The 27,630-nt window shown below is 44.0% G+C and overlaps 2 protein-coding genes across 3 annotated transcripts in view; one reads left to right on the top strand and one right to left on the bottom strand.

Moving 5' to 3' along the window:
- The window catches only part of LOC114598132 (nuclear body protein SP140-like protein), a 402,008-nt gene that overhangs the window by 322,002 nt on the left and 52,376 nt on the right, over nucleotides 1–27,630 (top strand). The window lies entirely within an intron of this gene.
- On the bottom strand, nucleotides 15–27,523 carry EFHD1 (EF-hand domain family member D1). The gene is made up of 4 exons (XM_028730734.2): nucleotides 27,082–27,523; nucleotides 11,126–11,273; nucleotides 3,594–3,728; nucleotides 15–1,846 (listed from the first exon to the last, which is right to left on the bottom strand). The coding sequence occupies exons 1-4, from the start codon at nucleotides 27,390–27,392 to the stop codon at nucleotides 1,712–1,714; spliced, it is 729 nt and encodes a 242-aa protein (XP_028586567.1). The 5' UTR covers nucleotides 27,393–27,523; the 3' UTR covers nucleotides 15–1,711.

The following is a 27,630-nucleotide window of genomic DNA, read 5'->3' as shown; positions in this document are numbered from 1 at the left end:
AAAAGGATTTCAACTTAGCCTCCAGCAAGTTAGAAGTTTTATTTGCATAACTAAGCAACAGGGGAAGAAAAATCAAACTTTTGCATGTATAAAAACATTTATTATAAATATTTTAGCTAAAACATGTGATTTTTATCAAATATAATCTGTGGTCTTGCAAATACAGTTTTAAAAAATTGTTTAGCAATTTCCCCACCCATTATTAAATATCAGATGGGCTCCCTTTGTTATTCCACACTCACAGTTTAGTGTCACAGTGTAAAAAGCTAAAAGACAGTGAAAATAAAGTTGAGGATGAGAGATCCAGTTTATGATCAGATGACAAGCTTGGCAAGGAAGAGGATGTTTTCCTTTTCTATACATGAAGATATATATATATATACACACAAGTATAAGTTCTGAATATAGTACAAGCTTTCTGAGCAGAGTAACATGCTGCTTTCTGCTTTTGGAATCTATTTTCTCTTGCAAGCAGAACTGGCTGTTTTATGTAAGTGTTAACTCTACAGAAGCTCTTTCATTTGCACCAATGTTTGCAAGAAGATTAAAAATTCCATGGGGTGGGAAGCCACTGTGTCCCCAAAACTGTACTAATCCACTTCACTGAACATCTTATTGATTGATGTTTCCTTGCTTCTTAAAATCCAATGGCTTTAAAAAATAAAAAGGAGAAAGTGGAAAACAGCTATGGACCTACACAGAGAATGCAATGGAATGTGGCCAGAACTTAGCAGTTCTATTTGTTGCTCAAAAAGTACAGTCATTTGTATACATGGAAAGGGTAAAATTGAATGGTGACTGCTGTATCCCTGAACAGAATCTTTATGAGTTAAAAAATGGCTTGGACCCAGAAAAGCATGAGTAGAGTTCTGCCCACACAACAAGGTTTTCCTGCCACCTCTTTCAAGTCATGGTACCTTGTGTCCCCTTGAAAACCTGCTTGCAGGGGTCAAGGGATGATGGAGGATATGCAATGTGGGGGCTGCATTGGAGGAGTGGGGTGGCATTGGCTTGCACAAGAATTTGAGGATTGAGTGGAAGACGTGCTTGCTATTCACCCAAGAAGCTCTTTGGATCTCAGCCAATATTTACTAACTGGGTTTCCCTTCATTACTGGGGAGCTGTTGTACCAGAAAGCTGTCGTCTTTTCCCTCCACCCCCAATAGTGAGCACAAAGACAGAAAAGAATGATACATTAGGAATTGGGGCATTTATTTGCACATGAAAGGATTGTGATCTGCACCTAGAAGAAGGGTCAGCTTGTTTAGAAGCAAGAAATGGTTTTGTAAAACTCAGGAGGAGTCAAAAGGTATACAGAAAGGAAGCCCAAGGGAAATTACAGAGCTATGACACAGAGACATTCAGAAGGACACAAGGAGTGTTTTCTGACCAAGATGCAAATGGTAAGCACTATTATCAGGTGCTTCAATCATCTGCCTCAGGCTAAAGCATTAGGACATTTTGATTCTTCTAAGCAATGCCTATTACAGAAATAAAGGGGGTTGCTTGAACCACTCCTGGTTTTGCACCGTTCTGAATGCCACTGTGTGTATGGCACACACACACCCCCCAGCATCTAGGTAGGAGGCTCAGAAAAAGAAAAGAAAAGGCTTCAAATCAGTTTTGTTCCCTCTCCTGGTCCTTCGCCTTGTCAAAGGCAAAACTTGTAAGATTGTACAAAGTCCCTCAGGTGGCCGATAGGTTGCCTCAGTTATTGACTGAATGCAGACTTGAGTTCTCGGAAGGCTGCTCTGCGGTGACGTCTCTCCTCTTCCTCACGTTTTCGCTCATCTTGCTCTGCTTTTATCTCTGCTTCAAACTTACTGGCTGAGGACAAAGCTTGAACCTAGAAATAGAGGAAGAAAATTGTAACACAAAGGAAAGATTGAGAGATGGGTTTGTATTACATCTGGGGTAGGGGACCTCTGGCTTGTAGGACAATTTTGGCCTAACAGTGGGTCCAATTTGGCCCATGAGGCCATTTCCCCAAACCACACCCACCTGTCAACCAGTGGGTGCCATGGGGTGACAGTTGATGGGGCAGAAATTTAATTCTGTTGGCTAACTTGCCAAAGTTGGCCTGCAAGGGGCGGGGGAGATATATAAACATCTGGCTTGAGGGGCAAAAGGATTCCTACCCCTGTATTCCATCATTGGAAACTTATTTCACTTATCTAAGACAGCTAGCTCTTAGTTGCCCTACAGGTACTGTGAGATCACCAGTTCTAGCCAGAGTTGTACACAGCTTCCAGTACTGACAGATACTTAATTTCCCCTGAACTTGATCTGGGAGAAAGGATGGTGTTTTAACTAAAACCCACAATGGACTCATCCACACACCCTGATAATGCTTGCATCTCCCAGACTAGTAACAAGTTCAGAAGAGGCACGTATGAAAAACTATATGCTGCAAACCATCTGAGTCCTCAGGCTGTTAAGCACAGCTATTTCTCTAGCCTGTGCAGTGTAACTACAGTGGTACCTTGGGTTAAGTACTTAATTCGTTCCAGAGGTCCGTTCTTAACCTGAAGCACCACTTTAGCTAACAGGGCCTCCTGCTGCCGCTGCGCTGCGATTTCTGTTCCCATCCTGAAGCAAAGTTCTTAACCTGATGTACTATTTCTGGGTTAACGGAGTCTGTAACCTGAAGCGTATGTAACCTGAGATACCACTGTAATACCACAGGTTGCACACCCAATGGTTCTGTTTACATCCAGGTGACCAGAGTCAGCTATCTTGGTGTCAACCAAACACTATTTTAGTTCAGAATATGGTTAAATGCCCTGATCGGTTGTGCTCACCTTGATTTACTGTAAAATGAGAGGGTAATTTAATTTAGGGAGAAAAATATATTGTGACCAAGCACCAGGGGTACTAATATAGAAGAGTTATCAGTACTGAACTTAATAGATGACAGTTATCATCTGCCCTTGGTCTTGGCCCATGAGACTTTACCATGCAATTGGAATTATCTGCAGAGAGGGGCAGATCATGTTGTATATTCACAGCACAGTCTTCGCCAACCTGATGCTTTCCATGTGCTTTGGACTACAACTGCCATCAGCCCCAGCCAGCACTTATGGGAACTGTAGTCCAAAACACATGGAAAGCACTGGGGTGCGGAAAGCTCCCACCATACAAAGATTTGGGGGAGGTGTTACAATATCTCAAAAGTAGCCGACAAGATTGACTTTTGGCTGGTTGTTGTTTTTTAAAAAAGAAAACTATGTGACTTTTGTTTTCATAGTGAGACACAGGAAACGGAACAAGCATTCATTAGATCTGATTCATCCAGTCTCGGTTCCAGTTGCAGTTTCACCCAATCTGAAACAGTTGCACTTTCAGCTTTTAACACAGCACTCTGGTTTACATTAAAGCAGGGAAATTTCCAGGTGCACCACTTTCCCAGTGTGAATCGTTAACTTGTGCTCTAGGTGGTATCATTGAGTTGACATACAGCAGAATCTGACACATGGTTACTCAGAAGTAAAACTCCCTGTGTTCAATGGGGCATACTTCCTAGGGTGATTAAGATTGCAGCCTAAGACTTATGAACCCCTCCATCACCTGATTCTAAGATATGTTTTTCCTACCTTTGCTTCAAAGAAGTTCTTGGCTCCTTTCACTCCCTCAAGGGCGACATCTATTTCGGAAAGTTTTGCCAAAGCCAGCAGGCCACTGTCTTCTTCAAGCTCCCCAGCTGCAGCTTTGTGGAAAATGAGTAGAAACTATACAAGGGGGAAAAAATAGTAATTTAGAAAAAAAGTAACAGGATGAGCACTTAAGCCTAAGCTTTCATGACTGAGAGCTGTAACAGGTTAGGCAGGAACATCTGTAATAAAGTAGAGAACTTATTTAAGGCAAAAATATGTGAGACTCAGGAAACCTATGCCAACATTTAATTATAACGTAAAAAGAGCTATAGGGGATGAATTTGATCAGAGCAACTGAGCTGCGGGAAGATAGGTTTAACTCTTCTGTAAATCCATTTCCCTGATCTGAAGTCTCTTCCTCACCAGTACCAGTGCAAAGTCGGTGGGGCAGGAGACCAAAACTGGAGAAATGGCATGTTGTCTCCACCCTGCCACACACTCCACTTTTCTAATAAAACCTGGAGCCTTTCATGATTTAGGTAAACACTTAAATATTGGGAGATCTAATAGTGGATTTCCCATATCTCTTCTGTTTTCATCTTCAGTATAACTTATTTTATATCAATGACCATTTTACTACTTATGTAGATCATCTATATATGAATAATCTGGGTCCAAAGAAGAAACCAAAAGGAAGATAGCTCCACTGCCACTGCTCTGTGCCCACTTGTTTGGTCCGGGAAAATGTAACAACAGCCCTGCTAGATCAGACCCAAGGCCCACAAAGTCCAGCATTCTGTCCTCCCCGTGGCCAAAGCAATGCCTATGTGAAGTCCATGAGCACATGATGACAACAGCAATGCTCCCCATTCAATACAGTCTGTGTGTGTGTGTGTGTGTGTGTGTGTGTGTGTGTGTGTGTGTTTGTTCTTTGACTCAGGCCCTTTCACTTGTCAAACAGCCCTATGACGCTTGAAGAAATTAGACTGAGCTGGGAAAGCTGGGAGTATATGGAGGCACAAGCTTGTGTGTGACTGGTCTGAGAGGGAGATGTCTCATGCTGCCTCTCTTCCTAATACCTTGCACCTTCTTCATTCTCCATGTCTCCCCCTGCCCAGGGACGTGGACTTATAAAAAATATTGGGGGGGGCCCGGGAAAGCTCATGAATAATAAATAAGCTCATGAATATGCAAATAAAGTGGCGCCGCCTCCTCGTGAGCGAATAGGGGAGAGCGTGCTGCACCTATTAATCAGCTCCAAAGGAAATTGGGTGGAGCTTTTGCTCGGGAGGGAGGGCAGGAGGCATGCAGCCCGCCCCTCCCTGTGCATTTTGGGCTGGGGGAGGGGCGGCGATGGCGCTCTGCTGGAGGGGCGCCGGAGATTATTGGGGGGGCGGAGCCCCCCCAAACGAATTTTTGAGGGGGCTCGGGCCCCCTCAAGCCCCATGGAGTCGGCGCCTATGCCCCTGCCCCCCAAGTTACATTTAAAATGGTGAATTTGTGACATAGCACTCAATAGCACCTTATCTATCTGGCCTGCTCATTTCTTCAGGCTGATGCTGAACACAGTTACTTCACCAGATCACTGACTTCTTGAGATACTAGTGCACCGTCCCCTAGCACTTCTAATCACTCCGGCTTCATTCCTCCTCTGGCACAAGCAACCAGTCATGAAGCCTTGGCTTGTCATTATATCCAAACATGGGATGGTGGTTGGTTTCTATCTTAAAAAGGGTGATCACTTTATCAGCATGAAAGGGAGGAGCAATCCCAATTTGGACCTAATGGCATGCCAAGATTTCATGGCTCCTTGCCCCTACTCAGACCTAGGGGAAGGACCAGAGCCAAAGTGAGCAGGCAAGGTGGACTAGCATACTGCTCAGTCCCAATACACCACAGCTTACTGCTGTGTGCAAACTGGCCTAGTGGCTCCAAACTAAATAGCACCAAGTGCTAAAACTGCAATACTCCAACTCTTCTTCTATAGTCAAAGGACTCATCTAAGGTCCTAAAATAGCATAAAACATCCAAACAGGGAATGCCAGTACCACAGTAATTCAGCTTTCAAATTTCGTATGTGTGTGATCAGGGTGGGTTTCCATCCTCTGAAAAGCTCACATTCTCTCACTACAGGGTAGCATGCAAGATACCAGAAACTGCATCCAGCTTCTTTCATCAGGAAATTAGGCATCTGGCAGAACCCTTTGTTCCCAAGCTTCCCCCGCATGCCCCCCCCAAGCTCCCAGCTGCTTACTAATTCAGCGTTTTAAAAAAAACAAAGTTGAAAAATTCCCAAAGTCCCTCAGGGATGGGAGGGGGAGCATTACGAAACTGCTGGGCTCTTTTTCTAGCAGCAAATATAGGATGGGTGTGTCCAGCCAAATGTTTGGTAAGTTTTGCTGCCGCAGTGTGCTTGACAGGTCCTTATACTGAATCACATTCCCAGCCTCAACACATCCCTCAAGAGTGACACCGCCATGACACTGCCATGACTCACTCCAGAGGCTGAAAACTGGGAAAGGATAGAGGGAAGGGCTCTACAACTGGGCTAACACCCCTCCCACTAGATTCCCCTCTGAGAGTAGCATAATTTTGCTTCCGATACTTGGCAAGTGGCTAAAAGCTTTTCTGCAGCTGGAAAAAAGTATGTACGCAGTTACAAAGCTGCCTTTTATAGAGATACATTAGTCCATCTACAATACCATCTACTTTGCCTGACAGCAGCTCACCAGTCTCTAGCATAGATCCATTTAACAGAGACCGAGGAATGTGCCAACCCTGAATATCTGAGTCCTGGGTGTATAAACTGGAAGAAGCTGGTTTTTAATCAGCTGTGCCCACCTGAGATCTTGGTGCAGGACCAACAAAAAAGGGTTGTGGTGATCTGTAATAATTCTATACCGCTTGGCTAGACTTTCTGTCCAGTCCATTGCCAGGTTGGAGGGCTTCTACCTGGTGGTGGACAAATAGGTCTAAATAAGGATTTGATTACAGTGCCACCCTGCCTGAGATGACAGCGGTAATTATTATGGATTTTCTGGACTTTACCCTACAGAATCACTACTTCCTTTCGAGGGTGGCTCAGGAATATACAAACTTCCCCACTTGACCTGTGAAACCATGCCCACCTGCCCCACACCTTATTGTTATATGTGATGTCAGGTGCTGGGCAAGTCCCAATATGGCTGCAGAGAAACAGGTGAGAGCTGGAAGCGAGCTCTCAAAGGTTCCTTTGTTAGAGCAAGGTGCACTCCAACTTCTGTTGTCTATGCTTTGATAACCTCTTAGGTTAGATGACTGAAGCGTGTTATATGAAAAAAATTCCTTCCAGTAGCACCTTAAAGACCAACTAAGTTAGTTCTTGGTATGAGCTTTCGTGTGCATGCACACTTCTTCAGATACACTGCAGTGTATCTGAAGAAGTGTATCTGAAGAAGTGTGCATGCACACGAAAGCTCATACCAAGAACTAACTTAGTTGGTCTTTAAGGTGCTACTGGAAGGAATTTTTTTTTGTTTTGACTATGGCAGACCAACACGGCTACCGATCTGTAACTCGTGTTATATGAAGACACTCTGGAAACTGCAGCTGGTACAGAATTTGGCAGCATGGTTGCTCAATGGGGCAAGACGGTTTGAGCATATTACACTGTTCCTGGCTGGACAGCACTGGCTGCAGATTAGTGGGCCCAATTCAAATCTTTTTCACCTATAAAGCCTTAAATGGCTCAGGACCGCAGTACCACAAGGACTGCCTCTCTTCATATGAACCTACCCAGACCCTGAAACCATTCCTCTTTAGCCATGCTTTGGGTTGATTAACATCCTATATTCTTCTAAATGTGTGGGTGGGGGAGGGATGTTAATGGTTTGTTCTTGTTTTTATTATGGTTTTCTTTTTAATTTTGTATTTTTATGCTGTGAACCGCCCTGAGATCTCCAGATGAAGGGTGGCATACAAATTTAATAAATAACATCAACAAAAAATAAATAATAAACTCCGGCATGTCAATTACGTTCACCACCACTGAGCCATGGATCCTCTCAGCTTCAGTGGTGACCTATCAAAGTGATAAAGAAACAGCTACTATATTGAAAGAAGCCTGGTATAAGCAGCTGGTTTGCTGGCTTGTCCATTTTGGTGACCTTTGTGGGCTAGAAGCTATACACGAACAGATTTAAGATTTATTTGAATAACAGGTCCAGCTAACTGGGAGAGCATCCCATTCACCCTTTCCTCAAACAGAAGTAAGCACATCACATGCAGAACAGTCTGTTCCAAACAAACTGAAGCTGCAGTTGCAATGTGGCCAATGGAGATCCCCCTGGCTTTCAGATTTTCTGACGCTTGCTTGGATCACTATTATACTAGATATTACTTCCCCTTGTTCCAACAACACCCCTTCACAGAAGAAGCACCCAAAGGTCTATTACCAGCAAATGTTCTGAGATCCAAGACCCACTCTAGTCCAAGGAATGTCAGGTTGGTCCCTGTAACGACGTTGGCATGACCAGCTGTAGCAGAGTGAGCAAATACTCCAGAGTTCTGCATTGGGCAGGTTCCTCCATTTGGCTGAGAAAGGAGGGAAATATGCTGTTGTACCAGCTGACACAGCCAGAAAAGGCATGTGGGAATGACTCACTAAACAGCTGGGAACAAGTCATAGGTGCAAGCTGCCAAGTCCAGATCATCTATGCGCAGGGGTAGAAGGGACTATTCTGTGTAAATGGCAAATGCTTTGAGCACATTCACATTGTCCAAATGCCTTCTGGAGAGATTCTTCACACTGCTAAATAAACTTTTGGGGACATAATCCACAAGGCGTGGGTGTGTTCAGGTTTTGCAAAGTCGTATGCCTACTGCGTGCTCTTCAGAAAGTAAGTAAAGAAACCCATACATCCAACATAGTAGCTAAGCCTCAGAGTAGTGATTTAAAGGATGCTTTAAACCACTGTGTGGATGATGGGGCTGAGTCTATTTCTACACAACACAATTTTTTATAAGTAGGAAAAGGGCGGGTCCACATGTATCATATCTGAATATTGGCCCCATGTTACTAACAGCAGACACTGATACAGAAAAGTTGCAGGCATATTGCTTAAATGCAGCAACTTTATTCACCTTGGGATCTGGGCTAGAATGGTGTGGAAGCAATTGGTGATATATTGATGGGTTGATAAGTACAAAATTAACTTTATTAAAACACCCCTTGGGAAAGGTACGGTGGAATAAGTAACCATTACAAAAGCAAACAGCTGCACAAGTTTCAGAGGTATGAAATGAACCTCCCTGGGGAATTCCTTTTCCTGTAGCAGAGGGCACAAGGTGCAGCCAGAATCAATATGGAAATAAATACGATGCTCAACTGCTGCTGGTGGCCAACAGTAAGAGCCACACAGGCCAAGTAATAGGAAGTAAACAGGGACAAGTTGCTTATTTCTAGGCTGAAACTTCTAGCTGGCTTCAGCCTGAACAGAATCACACATTCCCCCAGAGAGCAATTTTGCAGCCTTTTATAGGCTTGTTCCTCAGTTGCAATAGATCGGCACAAATCACTCTTTTCATCTACTTCCTTAATCTTATTTTTAAAATGCAGAGAAAGCAGTTCTAATTTCCTTGAATGTGGCATGTCTAATGAATCATCTTTTTTGTGCTGATCTGCAAGACCATGGTGGGCAAGCGAAATGCTCTCTTGCAAAGCAAGTAACTGCACTATCCTCTCCTCCTGCTCTTTTAGCTCTCATGATGAGAAATAAAAAGTTTCAAACTTATTTACTGTCAAAAAAAGTTATTGCTCTTCCATTTCTTTCCTACTGTAAAAAGCATCACATATATGTTATACATTCCATAGTCTCCAGTGATCTACCTTCATACCGCTTTGCCATATCTCCTACTGCTCAGCTCCCAGCTCTTGTCTCAACACACAACCATTTTGCACCCCAGCAGGGACTGGTTTCGCCAACCCCTAGGCATGCCTTTAGCTCAATCTATGCTCTAGGTTCCCTGCTTTCTGCCCTACCAGTCACAACGGGCCCCAGCTACCACTGTGTGTATGAATATTCATGCATACAGGCAAAGGCAAAGGCAGACAGAGACAGACAGACAGACAGACACACACACACACACACACACACACACACACGACACAGAGAGAATGATACATCCTTAGACTGCAGTTCCCTTGCCAATGCTGAACCCAAACAAAATCAGACTTAGCCATCCCAATCATAAAACTAGCTGTTGAGTGAAAGTGGCCTTCATGAAGACAAAACAGGTCCCTTGGTCACTTTTATTGCATAGTTTGTTATCTGACAAAAAGAAATAAAAGGAGAAAGGTTATGACACCTTTCTCAACTTATTTCCGATCGTTTACTCATTGTCACAGGTAGGTAACAGGAGAGGCAGATTTGGAGAAAGCTGTTCTGCCCTACTTGTCCTTCAGTAAGTCAAGATAATACTTCAAGGACAAAGAATGAATCTGCGCACAACAAATTAGAGCAGCAGCAGCAAAGCATGTGTCTGGGTTCCATTAAGAGAGAATTAATTTAGCATAATAACCTTATCAGGGGGTGGTTTGCTGGACGCTTTGGGCATATTTTGAGGGTGTGTGTGTGGAAGGGCCAACGTCCCACAGCTCACATGGCCTGCTTGAAAAATCTGTCACCATTGCCACACCTGCTAGAGGAGCAACTGGGGCATCAGGTAGCACTTCTCTAAATGGTGCCTTTTGGGCCATACTTGGCAAACAATATAACATAGAATAAAATATAAGCATAATAAAAACATTGGAGTTGGAGGCACTCACACTCAGAAAGGATTACATACTACAACTCCCATCATCCCTAGCTAACAGGACCAGTGGTCAGGGATGATGGGAACTGTTATCCCAAAACAGCTGGAGGGTGAGTTTGGGGATGCCTAGATTACATTTTCTGGCTCTTCTGCCTCTTCAGGCAAGTGGAGCTAGACAATACTCATGCTTTAGTGCACACTTGAGAATGCCCCCTTCTATACCTACTGCTACAATGAAGGGAATAATTTATTACAATGTGGCCCTGAACCCCAGAAATTGAGATATGTAATAGCATTGCTACAAGCAGGTGACATTTGCAAACCGTGACATGAACAGCTGAGTGTAGTGTCACAAGAAAAGAAAATTGTTCAGAATTAGTTCAGCTTTCTCTTGTTTAGGAAAGAGAAAGGCAGAAGTTTTCATATAAGAAAAATGAGATAATTATTTCTTAACTCTTCTACCTGCAACATGGAATGTCTAGGTTAAAAATTCTTCTGGCCTTCAAGCCTCAGACTTTCAAACTAGTATCATGCCACAACACCTGAGCCTGGGAAATTGCTATCTGGTGTTCAACAAGCTGGAGTTTTCCACAGAAGTTAAAGCACAGCTGCTCCAAACAGCATAGGCTTGAAGGAGGAAGTGAGTTGGTGAAGGGACACATTCGTTGTGATAGCAGAAGTTCCACATTTGTATTCCCCATTTGGTTTTGCATTACGTTTTATTTTCTGCTGACATTTACCTCACGGAAGCTGAGTTTGCCATCAAAGTCTTCATCCACTTCCTTGATCATGTTCTTCAGGCCCAGATGAGTCTGAGGTGCCCCAAGCTTCTCCATCATCAGCTTCAGTTCCATAAGGTCAATGTAACCATCCTTCCCAGAGTCATACCTAAAAAAGGAAGGGGAAAATGGGAGACATGAGAGATGTCAGAGAGACATAGCTTTGTAGGCTCAAAGGCCTTCAGTTTAAGGAGTGCTCAATGCTCCTTTGTACATAATGTAGTTCCAGCTAGTCAGTGCTGTCTCAAGACATTTTGGTGCCTGGTACACATCCCCAATAGGGCCCTAAGAATGCTTTTAGAAGTCTCACTGGCACCATTCAGGCACAAATTCCTGCCTTCATCTGTTTACCCACTCTATGGTGCTGCCTGAAGGTGATCACTTCGCACTGCCACATGGCAGGGCCAGACTTGAAATAAGCTACTTCCAGAGCTCTCAAGTCTGTCATGACAGAGCATTCTACAGAGAAATGTAGGTTTAGGATATCTGGCTAATTATCTGGCACAGAAATTTATACCATTGCCCTTTTAAAAATAGTTGATACAGTCAAACCTTGGTTCCCGAATGGATCTGTTTTGGAATGTTTTGGTTCCCAAACGTCAAAAACCAGGAAGCAAATGCTCCGGTTTTCAAACATTTTTCAGAAGCCAAACGTCCAACACGGCTTCCACTTGAGTGCAGGAAGCTCCTGCAACCAATTGAAAGCTGCGCCTCGGTTGTCAAACATTTCGGAAGCCAAACGGGCTTCCGAACGAATTACATCCGACAACTGAGGTTTGACTGTACCGGCTTTCCTCAACCTGCTGCTCACCCCCAGATGTTTTAGATTAAAACATCAGAGATGTAGTCCAAAACCTCTGGAAGGGGCAAGTTGTGGAACGATGTTTCAAATGGATGTATAGTATTGAATAGTATTCAGTACTATCCAAATGTGCACATACTTAATGTTTACTAATTTCTAGTGTAACTTCTATGTAGGCAGTCAAGTGTGCAATCATGGACCACAGATGACTTGAGACAAAAGTAAGTCAGATATCCACATAGTAAATATGTCTTGACTTTAGAACCTATTTTTTTGAAAAGATACCCAAGAAGCAGGCACTCCTTTCTGAAAGGAGTGGCTGAGATCCCTTCAACTAAAATAATAATAACATTGATGTTGAAATGCATTTTCCTTTTATCAGCCTATTACATTATTCCAAAGATATGAAGCGCCTTTTAACGGCAAGTGTCTGGCTTCTGATTGCAAAACATGTGCTCCATAGCATGTTCAAACACACACACACACAAACAGCTGAACTCAATGGCAGTGAAAATAGATGAACTGGAATCTAAAATTGGATAGCACAGTTCCAAGGACAACAAAGGAGCAGTTCATATATATAAATATATATATGGATGGTTCTTTATCATGGGGGATGGGGGGGGATGGGGAGCTGAATAATTACTGAAGCTTCTCTGTTCTGCGTTATCCTCCTAACTCTTTGCCACCCTCACCAATATCCGGTTGCTGCCTTTTTTTAAAAAAGAAAAAGAAATGAATCCACAAGGGCAGAAACCCAGTTTTGCAGATAGGAAAGACCAATATAGAAGGAACAAAAAAAGGGAGCAAGGAGCAATTAAGAGGGCCAAAGTGTGTTTGGGGGGGGGGAGAGAGAGAGAGAGAGAGAGAGAGAGAGAGAGAGAGAGAGAGTAGGGACTGGGAACAGACACTCCCCCCTGCCCAGTATAGAAACCAAAGGACTCCTCCTCTGCACTGGGCTGCTTCAGAAGGGACAGAACTTATGGGCTCTCCTCTGCCAGTCTTCAGCAGACTAGTAAAAACAGGCTGATAAATTCTGACAGCTTATTTACAAGGCTGCTGTAAACCGAGGTCATTATAACCGGAAACCCCACAAGCGGTGATAGATACTTGGAGCAGAAAGAAAATGTTAAGCCCCTTTTCCTTAACATGACACTCCACCTGTGGGGACAGGGGAATTGAAGCAAGGCAGTGCTCATAGAATCAGAGTTGGAAGGGACTCCAGGGGCCATCTAGTCCAACCCCCTGCAATGCAGAAATCTCAGCTAGATCATACATGACAGGTGGCCATCCAACATCTGCTTAAAAACCTTCAAGGAAGGAGAGTCCACCACCTTCTGAACAAGAACGTTCTACTGCCCATGTTCAAGGCAAGGCTGTAGCAGTCAAGGGGATTATTATACCGTATTTTCCGCTCTATAAGATGCACCAGACCACAAGACGCACCTAGTTTTTGGAGGAGGAAAACAAGAAAAAAAAAATCTGAATCTCAGAAGCCAGAACAGCAAGAGGGATCGCTGCGCAGTGAAAGCAGCAATCCCTCTTGCTGTTCTGACTTCTGGGATAGCTGCACAGCCTGCATTTGCTCCATAAGACGCACACACATTTCCCCTTACTTTTTAGGAGGGAAAAAGTGAGTCTTATAGAGCAAAAAATACGGTAATCTAAGGAGGACTCATGCACTTCCACCTACTTTTTTTGTTTCTTACCTGCACTTTGCCATGAGGTCTCAGGGAGGTTTACAATGATTTAAAAATACAGTATTGCAATCAGTTAAAACAAATTACAGCCACAATTCCAGCAAAGATGGTGGGCACTGCTACGCAAATGAGAGAGAACAGATAGCATACTAAAAAGAAATACATCACGGGGAGTCACAGCCCAGGATAAAAAGGTATTTCCACAAACATAGGCTTACTAAAGGTATTCTGGAACCTTGGAAGCTGCCTTATACGAAACCAGAACATTGGGTCCATCTGGCTCATTATTGTCTCTACGCCAGAAGTGAGGAACCTTTGGCCCTCCAGATGTTGCTGAACTAGAACTTCCATCAGCCCCAGCAAAAGGATAGCCTAGCAGTAGTGGCCCTCTAGCTGTTTTGGGACTACAATTCCCATCATCCCTGACCACTGGTCCTGTTAGCTAGGGATGATGGGAGTTGTAGTCCAAAAACAGCTGGAGGGCCAAGTTTGGCCACCGCTGGCCTATGAGCAGAGATGAAGGGAGTTGCAGTTCAGCAACATCTGGAGGGCCAAGGGCTCCCCATACCTGCTCTATACCGACTGGCTGTCACTTTCCAGGATTTCAGATGGGAGTCTCTCCCAGCACTACCCAGAGATGCCTGGGGACTGAACCTTGGACCTTCTGCATGCAAACAGAGTAAATACTCTGCCACTGAGCTACAGCCATTCCTCTAGCTCAAAGCAATGTTCTGAGAGCTGCCCCTTTTGAAAAAGAGGGGCTTGGATGCTGGTGCACAAGGAGGAAGGCGACTTTGCAGGAGGAGCAATAGCTCCACAGGGGTTAACCGAGTGTACTCAGGATTCACAGCCACCGGAGCAAGTCTCACGTATCTGTCATTCCAGCACACAGGCAGTACAAAGCAGGGATTGTGAGAAACTGGGTCTTGCCAGCAATGGCAAAGCAATGCACTATCCCGGCAGTACAATAGGAGTTTAGTGCGCCGTGCCAGAGACAGCCTTCAAAGCACAGCTTCCCAAAGTTGTGCCGCCTCAAAAAGCAGAGTGGCAATCTGTTCTCAATTCACCAGGACCTAGGAAGCAGATGAAACAGCTCAGCACAATACAAAAGGAATTAGAGGGAGATAATGTTTCTCCTCCTCCTCCTCCACTGAGTCCTGAGAGGCAGCACTAAGACATTTAAATGGGGAGGGGGGGGGAGAGAGAGAGAATCTCATTCTGTGGGTGTGGAGCAAGAAAGACAAACTTGTTTTTCCAGAGCAGAAAAAGCTCAGCACAAATTCCTGCAGGGAGTGAAGGTTGCATCACTTTGCTGGCCTGCAGCATTCCCCACAAAGGGAGAAGTTGTTTTAAGGCCCCGCGCTCAGCCATTCCAGAGTGACACGGTACCAGGCATTATTATGATCGTACCACACCAGTGCTGCATCAACTGCACTGGATCCCGGTCCATTTCAGGCCTCAATTCAAAATGCTGGTTTGGGGGCTAGCACGCCCATCTTCAAATATGCCTGCCTAGATACTAAGACTTTGATATCTGAGGCCCTTATCTGGGTATCCCTGCCACCCCACCCAACATGCAACAGCTGGCTAATGGGAAAGGACCATTTCTGTGGTGCTGCCTGTTAAAAGAAGGTTCAAGGCTTGCCTGCCGCCTACATTGTCATTTCAGCATCAGGCAACATCTTTCTAAAATTCTTCCAGGCCTTTTAATCTAATGCAATGCATTCAATCTCTGCTGGCGATATTATGCTTCTTTTTTATAATATGCTTTTAGTATGTGCATGTTTGTTTAAATTATAGCTTGCTTATTTATTTATTTATTTAGTAAGCTGCCTATGAAATTGCTTGAAGGGCAAGGGGGGTAGAAGATATAATAAACTAATTTGCAACACACTCTTTTACAGGAAGCTGCATGTATAATTTCAGTCATATAAAGAGGGCAGAGCTTCCCCTAGAGTTTCAGTAAAGCCTCCTATGCTTCAATCAGTACCATGGATGAAATCTACTATATGTCTTAAGAGGTGTTCAGTACATAGGAGACAGACAAAACAACTTTCCAAAACATATAGTAGATTTCATCCATGGTACTGATTGAAGCATAGTTGCATCCACATAAGTTTGGATGCAACTGAACATCATTTTGAATCAAGATGGCAGACTGGACTTTTCGAAAATGGACTTTTCTTAGAATTCCTGAACAACATTGGGTACAAGACCTCTAGTAAGTCATAATGCCCTGAGCACCTTTCCTTTGCTAATGCCATCTTTGCCCACAAAGCATCAAGCCAATTCTAATCTCATCTTACGTGAAATTAGTTAAGAAATATCTAGGATTCTAAGCGCCAGTATTTCCAAAGCCAGCCTCTCTTGAGGGATGTGACCGACAGTGCAATCCTAAATATCTCTCCTCAAAAGCACATTCTGAGTTAAATGGGACTAACTCCCAGATAAGTGGGCATGGGATTGCAGCCTAAATTTATTTTTGTAAGGAAAAAAAGAGCCAGAATTAGGGGAGCAAAAACTGCTGGCATCAATATAACATTGTAAGGAATGCATGATGCTTATCTGTTTAATTTGAGGGATGAAATGAAATTTGAAAAGCAAAATGGAATTTCTTCAGTGCTAATAATGTAAGGTGCCACACCAAAAGATTCATGCAGACCAAGCTACAAAATTGTTGCAGAGATAGCAATCAATGTGTTAACATTATGTGAAAAAAGAGGGCTTGACCCAGTTCAACAAGCTCCCAGTGATAGAGAGACAAAGAGAAAACACAGTTAGAAGCCAAGTGCCCTTTTTGAATATGTTTGTAAGGAGTGTGTGAGAAGCCCTCCAACCAGGAGGGTTACTTGTTTCAGATGTAACAAAGAAGGACATATAACCAAATTTTGTGAAGGCCCAAAACTAACGAATTCCCCTTCATTTAAGCAACCAAATCCCAATACACAAGGAAATCAAGATAAGGGGAACAGGACAAAGAAATAATTTTATTTTTACCCCCCCCCCCAAAAAAGAAGAGTCTAGTTGTAAACAGCTGTGATACAGTATCAAAGGACTTGGTTTCATCAAGTGTTTTCTTATCTCCCTTATAAAGAGAAAAAGCAATACTCAAAGGAAGTTGCTATTATCTTGGGTTTTCAGTAATAGCCCAAACAGTTGTACTTTTTAAAAAAATGACATTAACACAGCAACAATAAAAGACAAGTCATTTCTAAAAAAAATGTGATTATGATTGTAATGCAAAGGACAAAAAAGTTGAGACCATGGGGATGGGTGTATGTCCATGTATTTGCAACTGCTATCAGATGGCACTAGGACTACGCAGGCACTGAACAGGTGAAGGAAGAAATGGAACATTTGCTGTCTCTGCCTCCACTGATGCACCAGCTGTCTCAGTCCTCCATGTGGACTCAGCAGAAGTGTGAAAGGGGCTGTATGTATATAGAATTGTACACACATAGGATCCTCTTCCATTTGATCAGGATCCCCAATGGCTCCAGAGTTCCCAAGCATGTGAAGAAGCAAATGCACTTAAGTTGTATATGATCCCACTCTAGGGGTTCGGAGAACCAGAGGGAATGTCTGCACAGTCCTAAAATGACAGTGAAAAATATAGGCTGCCACCTAAACAAGGATATTGTTGGCTTCGGAGTATTTGACTGCAGTACTTACCACATATTACTTTGAGAGTCGAATGGCCTAACCCTAGCATGACAGGAACAATTAGAGGCATTCCTGCCTCTTGCCACACTGACCACCTCGTAAACGAAACTGAGCTAATGAAGCGTTGTTGCAGGTATCAGCAATGCAAGAGCTGAAGGCAGACTCACAAGCTCAATCTTCAGAACTTACTGTAACTAGCAGCTTGCCCTGAGCAGAAAACGGTTTGAAGGTGAGCTGCAATACTCTGAAGAGTTTCTCCAGAAGTTTCCAGGAGACTGTGAGGAAGAGGACCATAATAGTTTTGGAAGACTTCTCATCGTGAAACACCAGCTAATTACAACGCAGACCATGGAAACACCAGAATCTCAAAGAGTAACCTGCTCCACATAAGACAGCTGCGAAGCAGAGACCACTTGAGATTGTACCTGGGTAGTACAGTGGTACCTCGGGTTAAGTACTTAATTCATTCCGGAGGTCTGTTCTTAACCTGAAACTGTTCTTAACCTGAAGCACCACTTTAGCTAATGGGGCCTCCCGCTGCCACTGCGCTGCCGGAGCACGATTTCTGTTCTCATCCTGAAGCAAAGTTCTTAACCTGAAGCACTATTTCTGGGTTAGCGGAGTCTGTAACCTGAAGCGTATGTAACCCGAGATACCACTGTAACTGCTCTACACAGTTAGTGTGTAGCCAACTGCTTCGCAATTCAAGCCAGTATGCAAAAACAGTATGCCAGGCAAAGGAGATGCTATGTGGATGCAGTTCTTAACAGTTTTTTTTTTGGTGAGCTTTGTGTGATAAAAGCCAAATACAATCTGCGTGAATAGTGAATATAGCATCAGGCATATTCATTAATTTCATTTCACATTTGTACAGCGCTTGATTGTAATAGAACCTCAAAGCATAGACCATAGAGGTGGGAGTTTGTATTCCACTTGATCAGGGATAGCTCAGTTGGTAAAGCATGAGACTCTTAATCTCAGAGTCGTGGATCTGAGCCCCACATTGGGCAAAATATTCTTGTATTGCAGCGGGTTGGACCACATGGCCCTTTTGGTCATGTCAATTCTATGATTGTGTATGCTTACTGGGTGAGCTTGGGCAAACCAGCCCAGCCTTGTGACAGCAAAATGAGGGGGTTGGGGAGGTCTGCTGCCTTGAGCTTCTCAGAAAGGTGGCGCAAAAAATGTGGAAAGAAAGAGAAATTACTATAGCACTTGTCAAGAACAAAGTGAAATACACCAGGCTTCCCAGCCTCACTCCTCCTACCCACCCTCCAAAAGAATTCCCCAGCATATGCCTCCTACATATCAGCAGACATTTGTTCTAGAAATAGACATATGGTTTAGAAATTCCTGTTGGTCCTTACTGTTGATATAAGAAATGAGAAGGCTGCTGGTCTAAGCAACAGCTACTAATTTTAACCAACAATTAAGGTTGGCTAAAGTGTGCTCTCTTGTAATGTTCCAACATCAGCAACTCGGATTTCATTTCATGCGCTCAATGTTGTCAATCTAGAAAATTTAGAAATACCTTTCTCTACTCTCTGTTTTTGAGGCTAGACATTTTTTGTTTCCAAACATGAAAAAAAATCAGTGGCATTTTTATTTTATAAATTATCTTATTTACTGTATTAACTATTCATTAAGGACCAATTCTTATTATGATTTTATTGCAGTTCCATCAGCATGGAAAGTGCTTTACCAAATACAAGAGCCCAAGTCCAAAGAGTTTTTAATCTAGAATGCAACATGGGAAAACAACACAGGAAGGGAAGGGGAACTGCTCTAAATTGAAGACTCAAGAGCTTAGCAAATCTCAATTAAATCATCACCCTTAATACACGGAACAGATACCTGTAAATAATACATGAACTTAAACTATGTCAAGCTTCAAGAGCAGCAATATAGTATTCACCAGAAGTATACAAATTTTACACTAGAGAGTCCATTAACAACCAGAGGCATACCTAGGGGCTGGCAAAACCAACTATCAGATGTATTCCAAATTAAGGGTGTCTAATTAGAATAACAAGAAAGAAAGAGTAACACTTTAAAAATTACAAAGGATTTGGATACCCGGGCTGGTCCATTTATATACATACATTTGTGTTTGTTTCAGGTGGGTGTGGGTGTATAAACAGTCAGGCAGTACTGTATCTTTATTAGGACCAACTAAAACATCAAAAAAAGTGAGCAAGCTTTCAGGTTCTCCAGAAAGCTTCATCAAGCTAAATATTTTGAAGAATATCTAGCTTTGTTTTGCCAACCTAGTGCCCTCCAGTTGTTTTCCCAAGCACAACCTATCTAGAGGGCAGCAGGATGAGGAAGGCTGTTCTAGCCTGAGGTAGAGTTCTGGAGAGCTTGAAAGTTTTCTCACTATTTTACGATGTTTTGGTTGGTCCTAATGAAGTTGTTGCCCTGCTGTGGATCTAAAGAAACACTGTCTGCAGTGGAAAAAGTAGATGAAGATACCATTCCCAATCCCAGCCGAGCCTGCGTTCTACACTAGCAAAAACTGCCCATGAATTCTAGCATCTAGACTGTAACTCCTTTCACAGTGAGGACTTTTGACTATTTTTCAGTGCCTGCAAAACATCTGGAAGTGCTTGGAGGATCAACTACAACTTCCTTTTCTCCAACAGGCTGACACAGGAGGATGACTGATTGCAATGTCATACCACTGCTCCCTTCCTGGCATGTACTAGTGCTGAAAAGAGTCAGGCTTTGGGTGTGCAGATCTGGCACATTCCCTATATAATTAAAGAGGAGTGTTTAATCAAAACAGAAAAGTTAGTAGTAGTGGTGGTAGCAGCAACAGCAACAGAAAGCCCTGCTCCACTCTTTCATACAGAGTTCCCCCCCTCCCACACACTATCATGCAATAATTTGACTGAAGGAATGTGCAAATCACACCAACAGTGTACAGAGATTATTTTCAGAGGCTCTCATAATTAAAATATCTCACTGCATCTGCAGCCAAACCATCACTATACAAACCTATCCCTTCTGACTACTGCACATGGCAGTCCATTGGTATCTCTGGCAGAGAAGAATGATGGATGAGGTTTTAAAAAGAGGCACTTCCCTTTTCGGTTGGGGACTCTCCCCCCTCCCCCCCCCGCAATCTTTCTTGCCAGATTAACACAGCAGTAAAGAACTTTATACTACCCAGAGCAGCTGGCTGAAAAGGCACAAAGGCAGTGGTCTGGCAGACAGGGAAGCAAGCCACAGCACAGCTGGATCACAGCCAAAGATAAAATCAAAAGACTAGGTATCCCTTCAAGCATATGCACTAACAAAATTGTGGGGGACGGGACTCCCATTTCACAGTGTACACATCACCACCCCCACCCCAAGAGGGTATATTTGTAGCCTACATGCTAGACAGCAGGGAACAGGTCTGCTTACTGAGTGCAGTAGAATCGTGTAAACACTACACAGATCAGTCAAGTCTCGCTGCAATATTTACACATCATGCCAGAGCCAGAAAGGCAGGGTGGCTTTTTTTTTAATATGGTCTTGGACAGGATACGCCCGCATTGCTCTGATAGGGGCAATGATTTCTCCTTACTCCTTTAATTTCTTGGCAGTCAAAGAGGATGAACATTTTAAATCATCAGAAGAGAGTATTTTTCTTTGGCGAGAAGCTTGAAACAAATCAGGCTGAATGATTTCCCCTAACAATTATAGTTTAGTGATGCCCACATATACAAGCCAATAGATTTGAACTTCACTGGGATTCTGGAGGTTTAGGTTCCCAGATTCTGATATTTGAAAGTTGCTTTGCATGTGGATACTTCTGTCAAGAAAACACGCAAAAGGTAACATGCAAGCACCTGCAGAAGAATAATTATGAAGCCATTTGTATGTTAGGCATTGCGTTATTTTCCTAGTAGTATTAAGATTCAACATTGATTCACTCCTACATATCCATCACTTGCTACTTTTTCAGATCATTATTACTTTAAACAAAAACAAGAAACAGATTCAGAAAAGCATTGTAGCCATTCTTTACAGATGAATGTGTTTTATTCTTCTAGCAATGAATATTAAGTTGTCAATGCTTCAAGATGTCATCCTTCCCTTGTAGGGGTAGGGGAATGGCACCCCCTGGCCTAATTCCAAATGGATGGCAAGGGGGGGGGATAACAGTAGAGATAGAGAAAGCAACTGACACTTGGTTCTGGCCCCACCCAACAGTAATATTAACCATCGTTTAGTATAATATGTGAATAGAGACTTCCTCCTCAGCTATGGTTAAGCAGCCATCACCCTCTAAAAGCTGCAGAGTAGCCTATAAAGAGGAAAACAACAACAATAACAACAACAACAAGCAACAACAGCCCACCCTGAAACTGCTCACAAGTCTTGGCTGCTTTTTCTGGAGCTTTTAACTATTCTGTGGTGTATCAAACCATAGCCGAAGTGGTTGTCTGTCAGACACCAGAACTTTAATTATGGTTTATTAACCATAGTCAACGGTGTCTGTGCTTTAGCATCAAATGCAAGCCAACTTGCCATCATGATAGCCACCAGCCTGGACAACTTTAAAGGGGGTTTAAACAAATTCATGGAGAAGCCAGATGTGTCCTTTGCTGCTGCGCTACCCTGCAGACCCCCTGGATCACCTGGCCAGGCAGATGAAGATGCTAGGCACCAAAGGTGGTACCTGGACATCTCCACCCAGTCGCAAAAGGCCAGTTGCCAGTCACAAAATGTGACTGCTGCCCAGCTAATTTCTGACTATCCGTTGCGAAGAATCCTGAGTAGCAGAAGGCTATGGACTTCCCATAGGTATCTGGCTGGCCACTGTGTGAGAACAGAAAGCTAGATTAAATGGGGTTTTCGTCTGATCTAGCAAAGTTCTTCTTTATGTTCTTATGATCTGAAATCGCTCTTCTGGATGACTAGCAATGTTAGAACTAGAATGTGCTTTATTATGTTGACGTGCAGGGAGCAAAAGGAAATATTCTTCACAGCACACAATTGGCCTTTGGAGCTTATTTAGTATGTGGCAAACGGCCAGCACTAGAGCTGGGTTCAAAAAGGGTCAAAAAGAATGAATGAGAACATTGAATGCTATTAACCAAGATGTTCAGGGCAAAGTATCCCACATTTATTCACTAATTGTTGAAGACAAGTCTGGGGAGTGGGGAACAGCATTTCCAGATACGACCACCTGAGACAAAACTATTTTGTTTGTTACTTCTGCTGTCAATCGCTTTTCCTAAACTAAAGCATAAAGAGTTGGTCACTGGCTTCAGTAGACTACCAAGGAGGTTCTGTAAAACTGCTATTAAGTGTTTAAATAAAAGTTGGTATTATTATTATTATTATTATTATTATTATTATTATTATTATTATTATTATTATATTTATACCCTGCCCATCTGGCTAGGCTTTCCCAGCCACTCTGGGCAGCTTCCAGCAGAATATAAAAACAAGATAACATGGACATCATTAAACAAAAAACAAGTGGATGCTGGACTCTGAAGCCAGCCAAGTTTTCTAAAGCTAAAATTTCGCTCTGCACATTTGTCAGGTTTTCTGGCAAAACTGAGGAAAACCCTTTTCCGTAGAATCCCCACGCTGAATAATAATTGCTTTGTTTTCCTAGGTGTTATTTGATCTGGAAGACACTCATAACTATTCTTTTCCCTCCTGGAATTATCCGCCGTTTCCCCACCCCAAGATGATTTTGTTTAATTAGCCGCTGTGCCTTCTACAATTTGAAAAATGGTTTTATTCGAAGGGAAAGGCGACTGTGAACAAAGCTTATCAATACCTAATTAGGGCTGAACAAAGAAAGTTGCATCAGCAGTTGTCTGCACTGGCAGATCTCCCCTGTGTGCTTCAAAGAAGCCTCCTCCCCACATGCTACAGTCCTCCAGGTCTCCAAAACCCAACCCAACCAGCTCCTGAGCTTTCTGACAGACCCAAGGTGGGAAGCCAAGCTTGTAGTTGCTGTGTTTGTCCTGTTGACATGTGAAGTGGGGAGAATTTTCTTCATATTTATGTCAAAACCACCCCCCTCACCTGCCTTCCTCCCCATTCTCAGTTGCTTCCATTGCTTCTCTCTCTCTCAGCTCTGGCATCAGAGACAGGCTAGGGCAAAGGCATATAATAAGGAGGTAAGCTGGAGGAAGGGGAAAGGTTTAAGCCTCCCTCACCTTCACCACACATACCCTTTGAACCTGCAAATGAAGATGCCATTCCCAATGTTATACACAACTAGAGCAGACACATCAACAAACAAATGTGACAGACACCATCAGCTCTAGTTCTAAAGAGCAAAATCTCCAAGGATCTGTTGACACGAAACACATTAGACGTTCCTATGTTTTTACTAGGGGCTGCTGCCTCTGCTTTGCCTGGCCCCCATTCTCCACACCTGGCCAACCCCTCCCTTATTTACATCTGACCAAGCCCCCCCCCCCACTTTTAAAGGGGGTTGGGAGGTGCTTCAGAGAGTGGTTTGCCAAACTTCAATGCAGCCATGTTTAACAGAGAGTGGGAGGCACTTCAGAGAGCAGTTTGGCCTTCCCCATCTCTGTTGAACAGCTCACCTGGGCCATCCACACTGCTTGCTTGCTCACTCACCTGTTGTTCTGTCTTCCCCCTGGAGTTGGCATAGCCGCCTACTGACAGCCTCAAATTGCAGCAAGACATGTTTATGCATACTGGAAGAAACGCATAGCCCACTTGTAATATAGTGCCTTGGCACTGAGGGTTGGAGATGTCCTGACTCTACATGGGAGCTGGACTGGAGCTCACCTCTAGGCAGGAAAGTCATGTTGGCAGAATGGGAAGACAGTTGTTACCAGCAAGTTGTTACCTGGAAGGTGGAGGCCAAAATCAAGGGGGCATAGCCTGCAAGGTCTATAGCCCATGGGGCTCATATGCATTCAATATTGCATAGGAAAGCTAGATACTATTTTCATTGTCGCTGCAATGTTCTTATGGGGAGGTGACGTCTCTCTTCTTCTGTACAAGTATTACTGTTACAGAGGTCCTTAAAAATCCTAATAAGGCTCACAGTGTTGACATGTAATGGAAGTGGAAAACCAGGCCTTGGACTGCTGAGCGGTCTTAGTTAACACCCAACTTATTTATATCCCTCCCATTATGGCACTAGCAGCTTTCCTTAGACTGGAGGCACAGCTGCTACTGTGGTTTAAAGCAGGTGTGGGGAACCACTGGCCTGCCAGAGGTTGCTGAACTACAGCTCCCATCATTCCTGGCCATTAGCCACGCTGGCTGGGGCTGATGGGAGTTGTAATTTAGTTACACCTGGCGGCCCAAAAGTTCCCTACACCTGTTTTAAAGTGAAGTAAAATACACAGGATTGGCCTCTGTCTTTCATAACTAGCCCACAGGCAGTGCTTGTCTTTTTGCTTCTAGTAATAAAGAATTCTGTTAATTCTGCCCTTGGGCTTTGCATTAAGAGCAATGCAGTTGCCCTTCAGTGTACTGGTAAACGTGCAGTTATTTCTTTCTACCTACCACAAGAAGAGGCACATGGATGTTATTTAAGAGCAGCCTGGTCTCAGAAGCACTTTCAGCGCTGGGATAGAATCATGGACTTGCAGAGTTGGAAGGCACCCCAAGGGTCATCTAGTCCAACCCCCTGCAATTGCTCTGTGCTGTAAGGCTCAGGTGGGTGGGTTAGTAGCAATTGCAGCAAATTATGAAGGGTGGGCTACAATTTTTGTTATTAAATAATAATGAAATGAAGTATCAAGCAGCTTCTCCTTAATTCTGAGGTTTCATGCAACCGTCTGATGGGGACAATCTATTTCAGTTCTTTGTCTCAAGGGGAGTGGAACAGAAAGTGTGCCTCTTTTTCAGTTTCACTGGTTACACAATCTCCACTCTCTTGGCTTGGGATGTGCTTTATGTCTTCAGATTTCTATCTCAAGGATGTGATCAACTTTGTACTTGGTCCCTAGCTCCACCAACAGCCTCTCCTTAAACAAAACAAATACCAACCAGGGAAAAACCATAGTCAAAGTCAAGGGATCTTTGTTGCAACACTAAATGCTGATGGAGTTGTTATAGCTATACACCTCATAATGCGCTGTCCTGCCTCATTACAATGGCTATTTCAGCACCATCATAAATAGTTGTTTGGGGTCACATTTTCTTCCAGGACTACAGGTTTATGGATAAAACAAACCTTTATCAACTAGATAAAAGTAGTGCTAACATACTTAGCATAGTAATAAACAAAAACACCACTACCACCCCAGACAGTTTAAACTACTAGCCAATTACACTGCCTGAATAGTGTTTTTCTAGGAGACAATATTAAACTACAACCTACAACTTTCAGAACACATCAGCCAGTATACTTCCACATCCTACGCATGTTAGGAAGTAAGTCCCACTAAGTTCAGTGGGACACGTAATTGCAACACTGACTTAAGGAAGCTATGCTAGCATAGACTTACTAAGAAAAGGCAGCCCCAAAAGTCCCTTTTCAAAGGGTGCTTAAGCAAGACTGGAACAAGTGACAAATAGTCATATTTCACGACTTAAAAGGAACATGCTATATATAACTGCAGTTGGCTTTGCAGAGATGGGGAAGGTCAAACTTTTGTTGTTGTTGCAGTGTGGCTTTTGAGCATTGCTACCAAGTACTATAAACTGCTCCAAAGCTTAGACCACAGAAGAAAAACAAACCTTGAGATGACTGATACAAGAGGTGCAGTTCACACACAGTGGTCCCAGTTCTGCAAGTTGAAAACGGCAACCTGTTTTACAACTTAGTGAGTGTAAACTTTAAAAATAAAATAAAAAGAATAGAGATCCTTTTTCACCTTTTCTCATTCATAAGACTATACAGTACTGCAGGAAGAGTAGCAAAGGAAAGAAGTGCAGACACCTGAATGCTACTAACCTGGGGGGGGGGGGTACTTAAAAGCTCTACTTTCCATAATGACCAGGGTAGATGTAGTTCTGCAAGGCTATTCTCAAACTGCTTTGCACAAAATAAGCTAAAACCCAGACTCAGGCTTCTCCAGAAAAGAGCTGCAATTAAAGAACTCCTAGTTAAGAAACCAAGCTTGACATCCATTCTACAGAAGCAGTTCTTGGTTTTAGGCTGCAATCCTATGCACAGTTACCTGGGAGTAAACTCCGCTGAACAGAATGTTTGGAGTAAACATACAGAAGATCATAGTTCTCTTTTCATTTCATACAACCACTAAGAACAGTTGGGGGGCGCCGGACAAAACTGCTGCTTCTCACTAGCCAACCACTCACACCTACCCCCAGATCACAAGAGCTTCAAAGCACTTTTCCCGTGGCTACTAAACAGTCGTGTGTAATAGTACTTGACCGGATTCAGCCCGTGCTTTCAGTGAAGGCTCTTTTGCAAAACGTTTTGCTAGTTAAAGGCCGCAGCATTAAGGCTGCCATCATACATACATACACACACACACATTTACTGGAGAGTAAATCCTAGTGAACTAAACGGGTTGGGTTTTTTCCCCTGCCTAGAAAACATGCATTGCTTGCATGCAATCCCGATCTCCATCAGCAGAGGAGCTGCTTACTCCGTGGAGCTCAACGGGGTTTTCTTTTTTTTACACCTCTGAACTAAAGGCGCTGAGAACCGCGCCGCATCCGTGCAACTCCAAGCGCACGTGCAGCCGCCCGGTTCTACTCCGAAGCAGGCGCCTTCCACTCCGTACAGGGACCTGGGCTAAGGAGGAAAGGAGGGCCGGGGACGGGGACGGGGCGGTGCTTACAGTCGGAAGAGCCGCTCCATGTCCTTGATCTGCCGGCGGCTGAACTCCTTGAACTCCGTGTAAGGATTGAAGATCTGGGCGAAGCGGGGCCGCGCCGCGCCCGCGTTGATGTCCTGCCTGCGACTCAGCTTGGCGCTCAGCTCCGGGTCCGCGGAGGCGTTCACGGGGTTCTGGTCGTCGTCGTCGTCCGGCTCCGCCAGGCTCGCCTCGGACCCCGCGGGCTCGTCGCCGTCCTCGGGAGGAGCCTCCGAAGTGCTGCCGTCCCGCAGCAGCCGGCGCTGCAGCTTCTGGGCCAGCTCGGCCGAGGCCATGTTGCGGGGCGAAGAACGGGCGGCGGCGGCGGCGAGAAGATAAACCTCCGCGGGGCCACTTCGCTCCTGCGCTGAGGAAAGAAGTCTGCCGGCCCCGAACTTTATTCTAAGACTTGGGCGAATTGGCGGGGAAGGCGAGTCAGGGCCAGGGGGCGGGGAGGCGGCGGGAGGCCGGGCCGGGACTTAAGGAGGCGCCGGGGAATTGGCGCGCTCCAGGCTCGGCCTCCGGAGACTCTGC

The sequence above is a fragment of the Podarcis muralis genome, chromosome 6, assembly GCF_964188315.1.
Source record: "Podarcis muralis chromosome 6, rPodMur119.hap1.1, whole genome shotgun sequence".
Classification (NCBI taxonomy): domain Eukaryota; kingdom Metazoa; phylum Chordata; class Lepidosauria; order Squamata; family Lacertidae; genus Podarcis; species Podarcis muralis.
The sequence above is the reverse complement of the archived record's forward strand: the minus strand, read 5'-3'. Positions and strand labels throughout refer to the sequence as shown.

Bases quoted from the DNA above. Each gene is read 5' to 3' on its own strand.
- EFHD1 (XM_028730734.2), bottom strand. From the start codon at position 27,392: ATGGCCTCGGCCGAGCTGGCCCAGAAGCTGCAGCGCCGGCTGCTGCGG. The intron at 11,274-27,081 runs GTAAGCACCGCC...TTCCTTTTTTAG, and splicing joins ATGGAGCGGCTCTTCCGACT to GTATGACTCTGGGAAGGATG. The intron at 1,847-3,593 runs GTAGGAAAAACA...CTCTATTTCTAG, and splicing joins AGAACTTCTTTGAAGCAAAG to GTTCAAGCTTTGTCCTCAGC.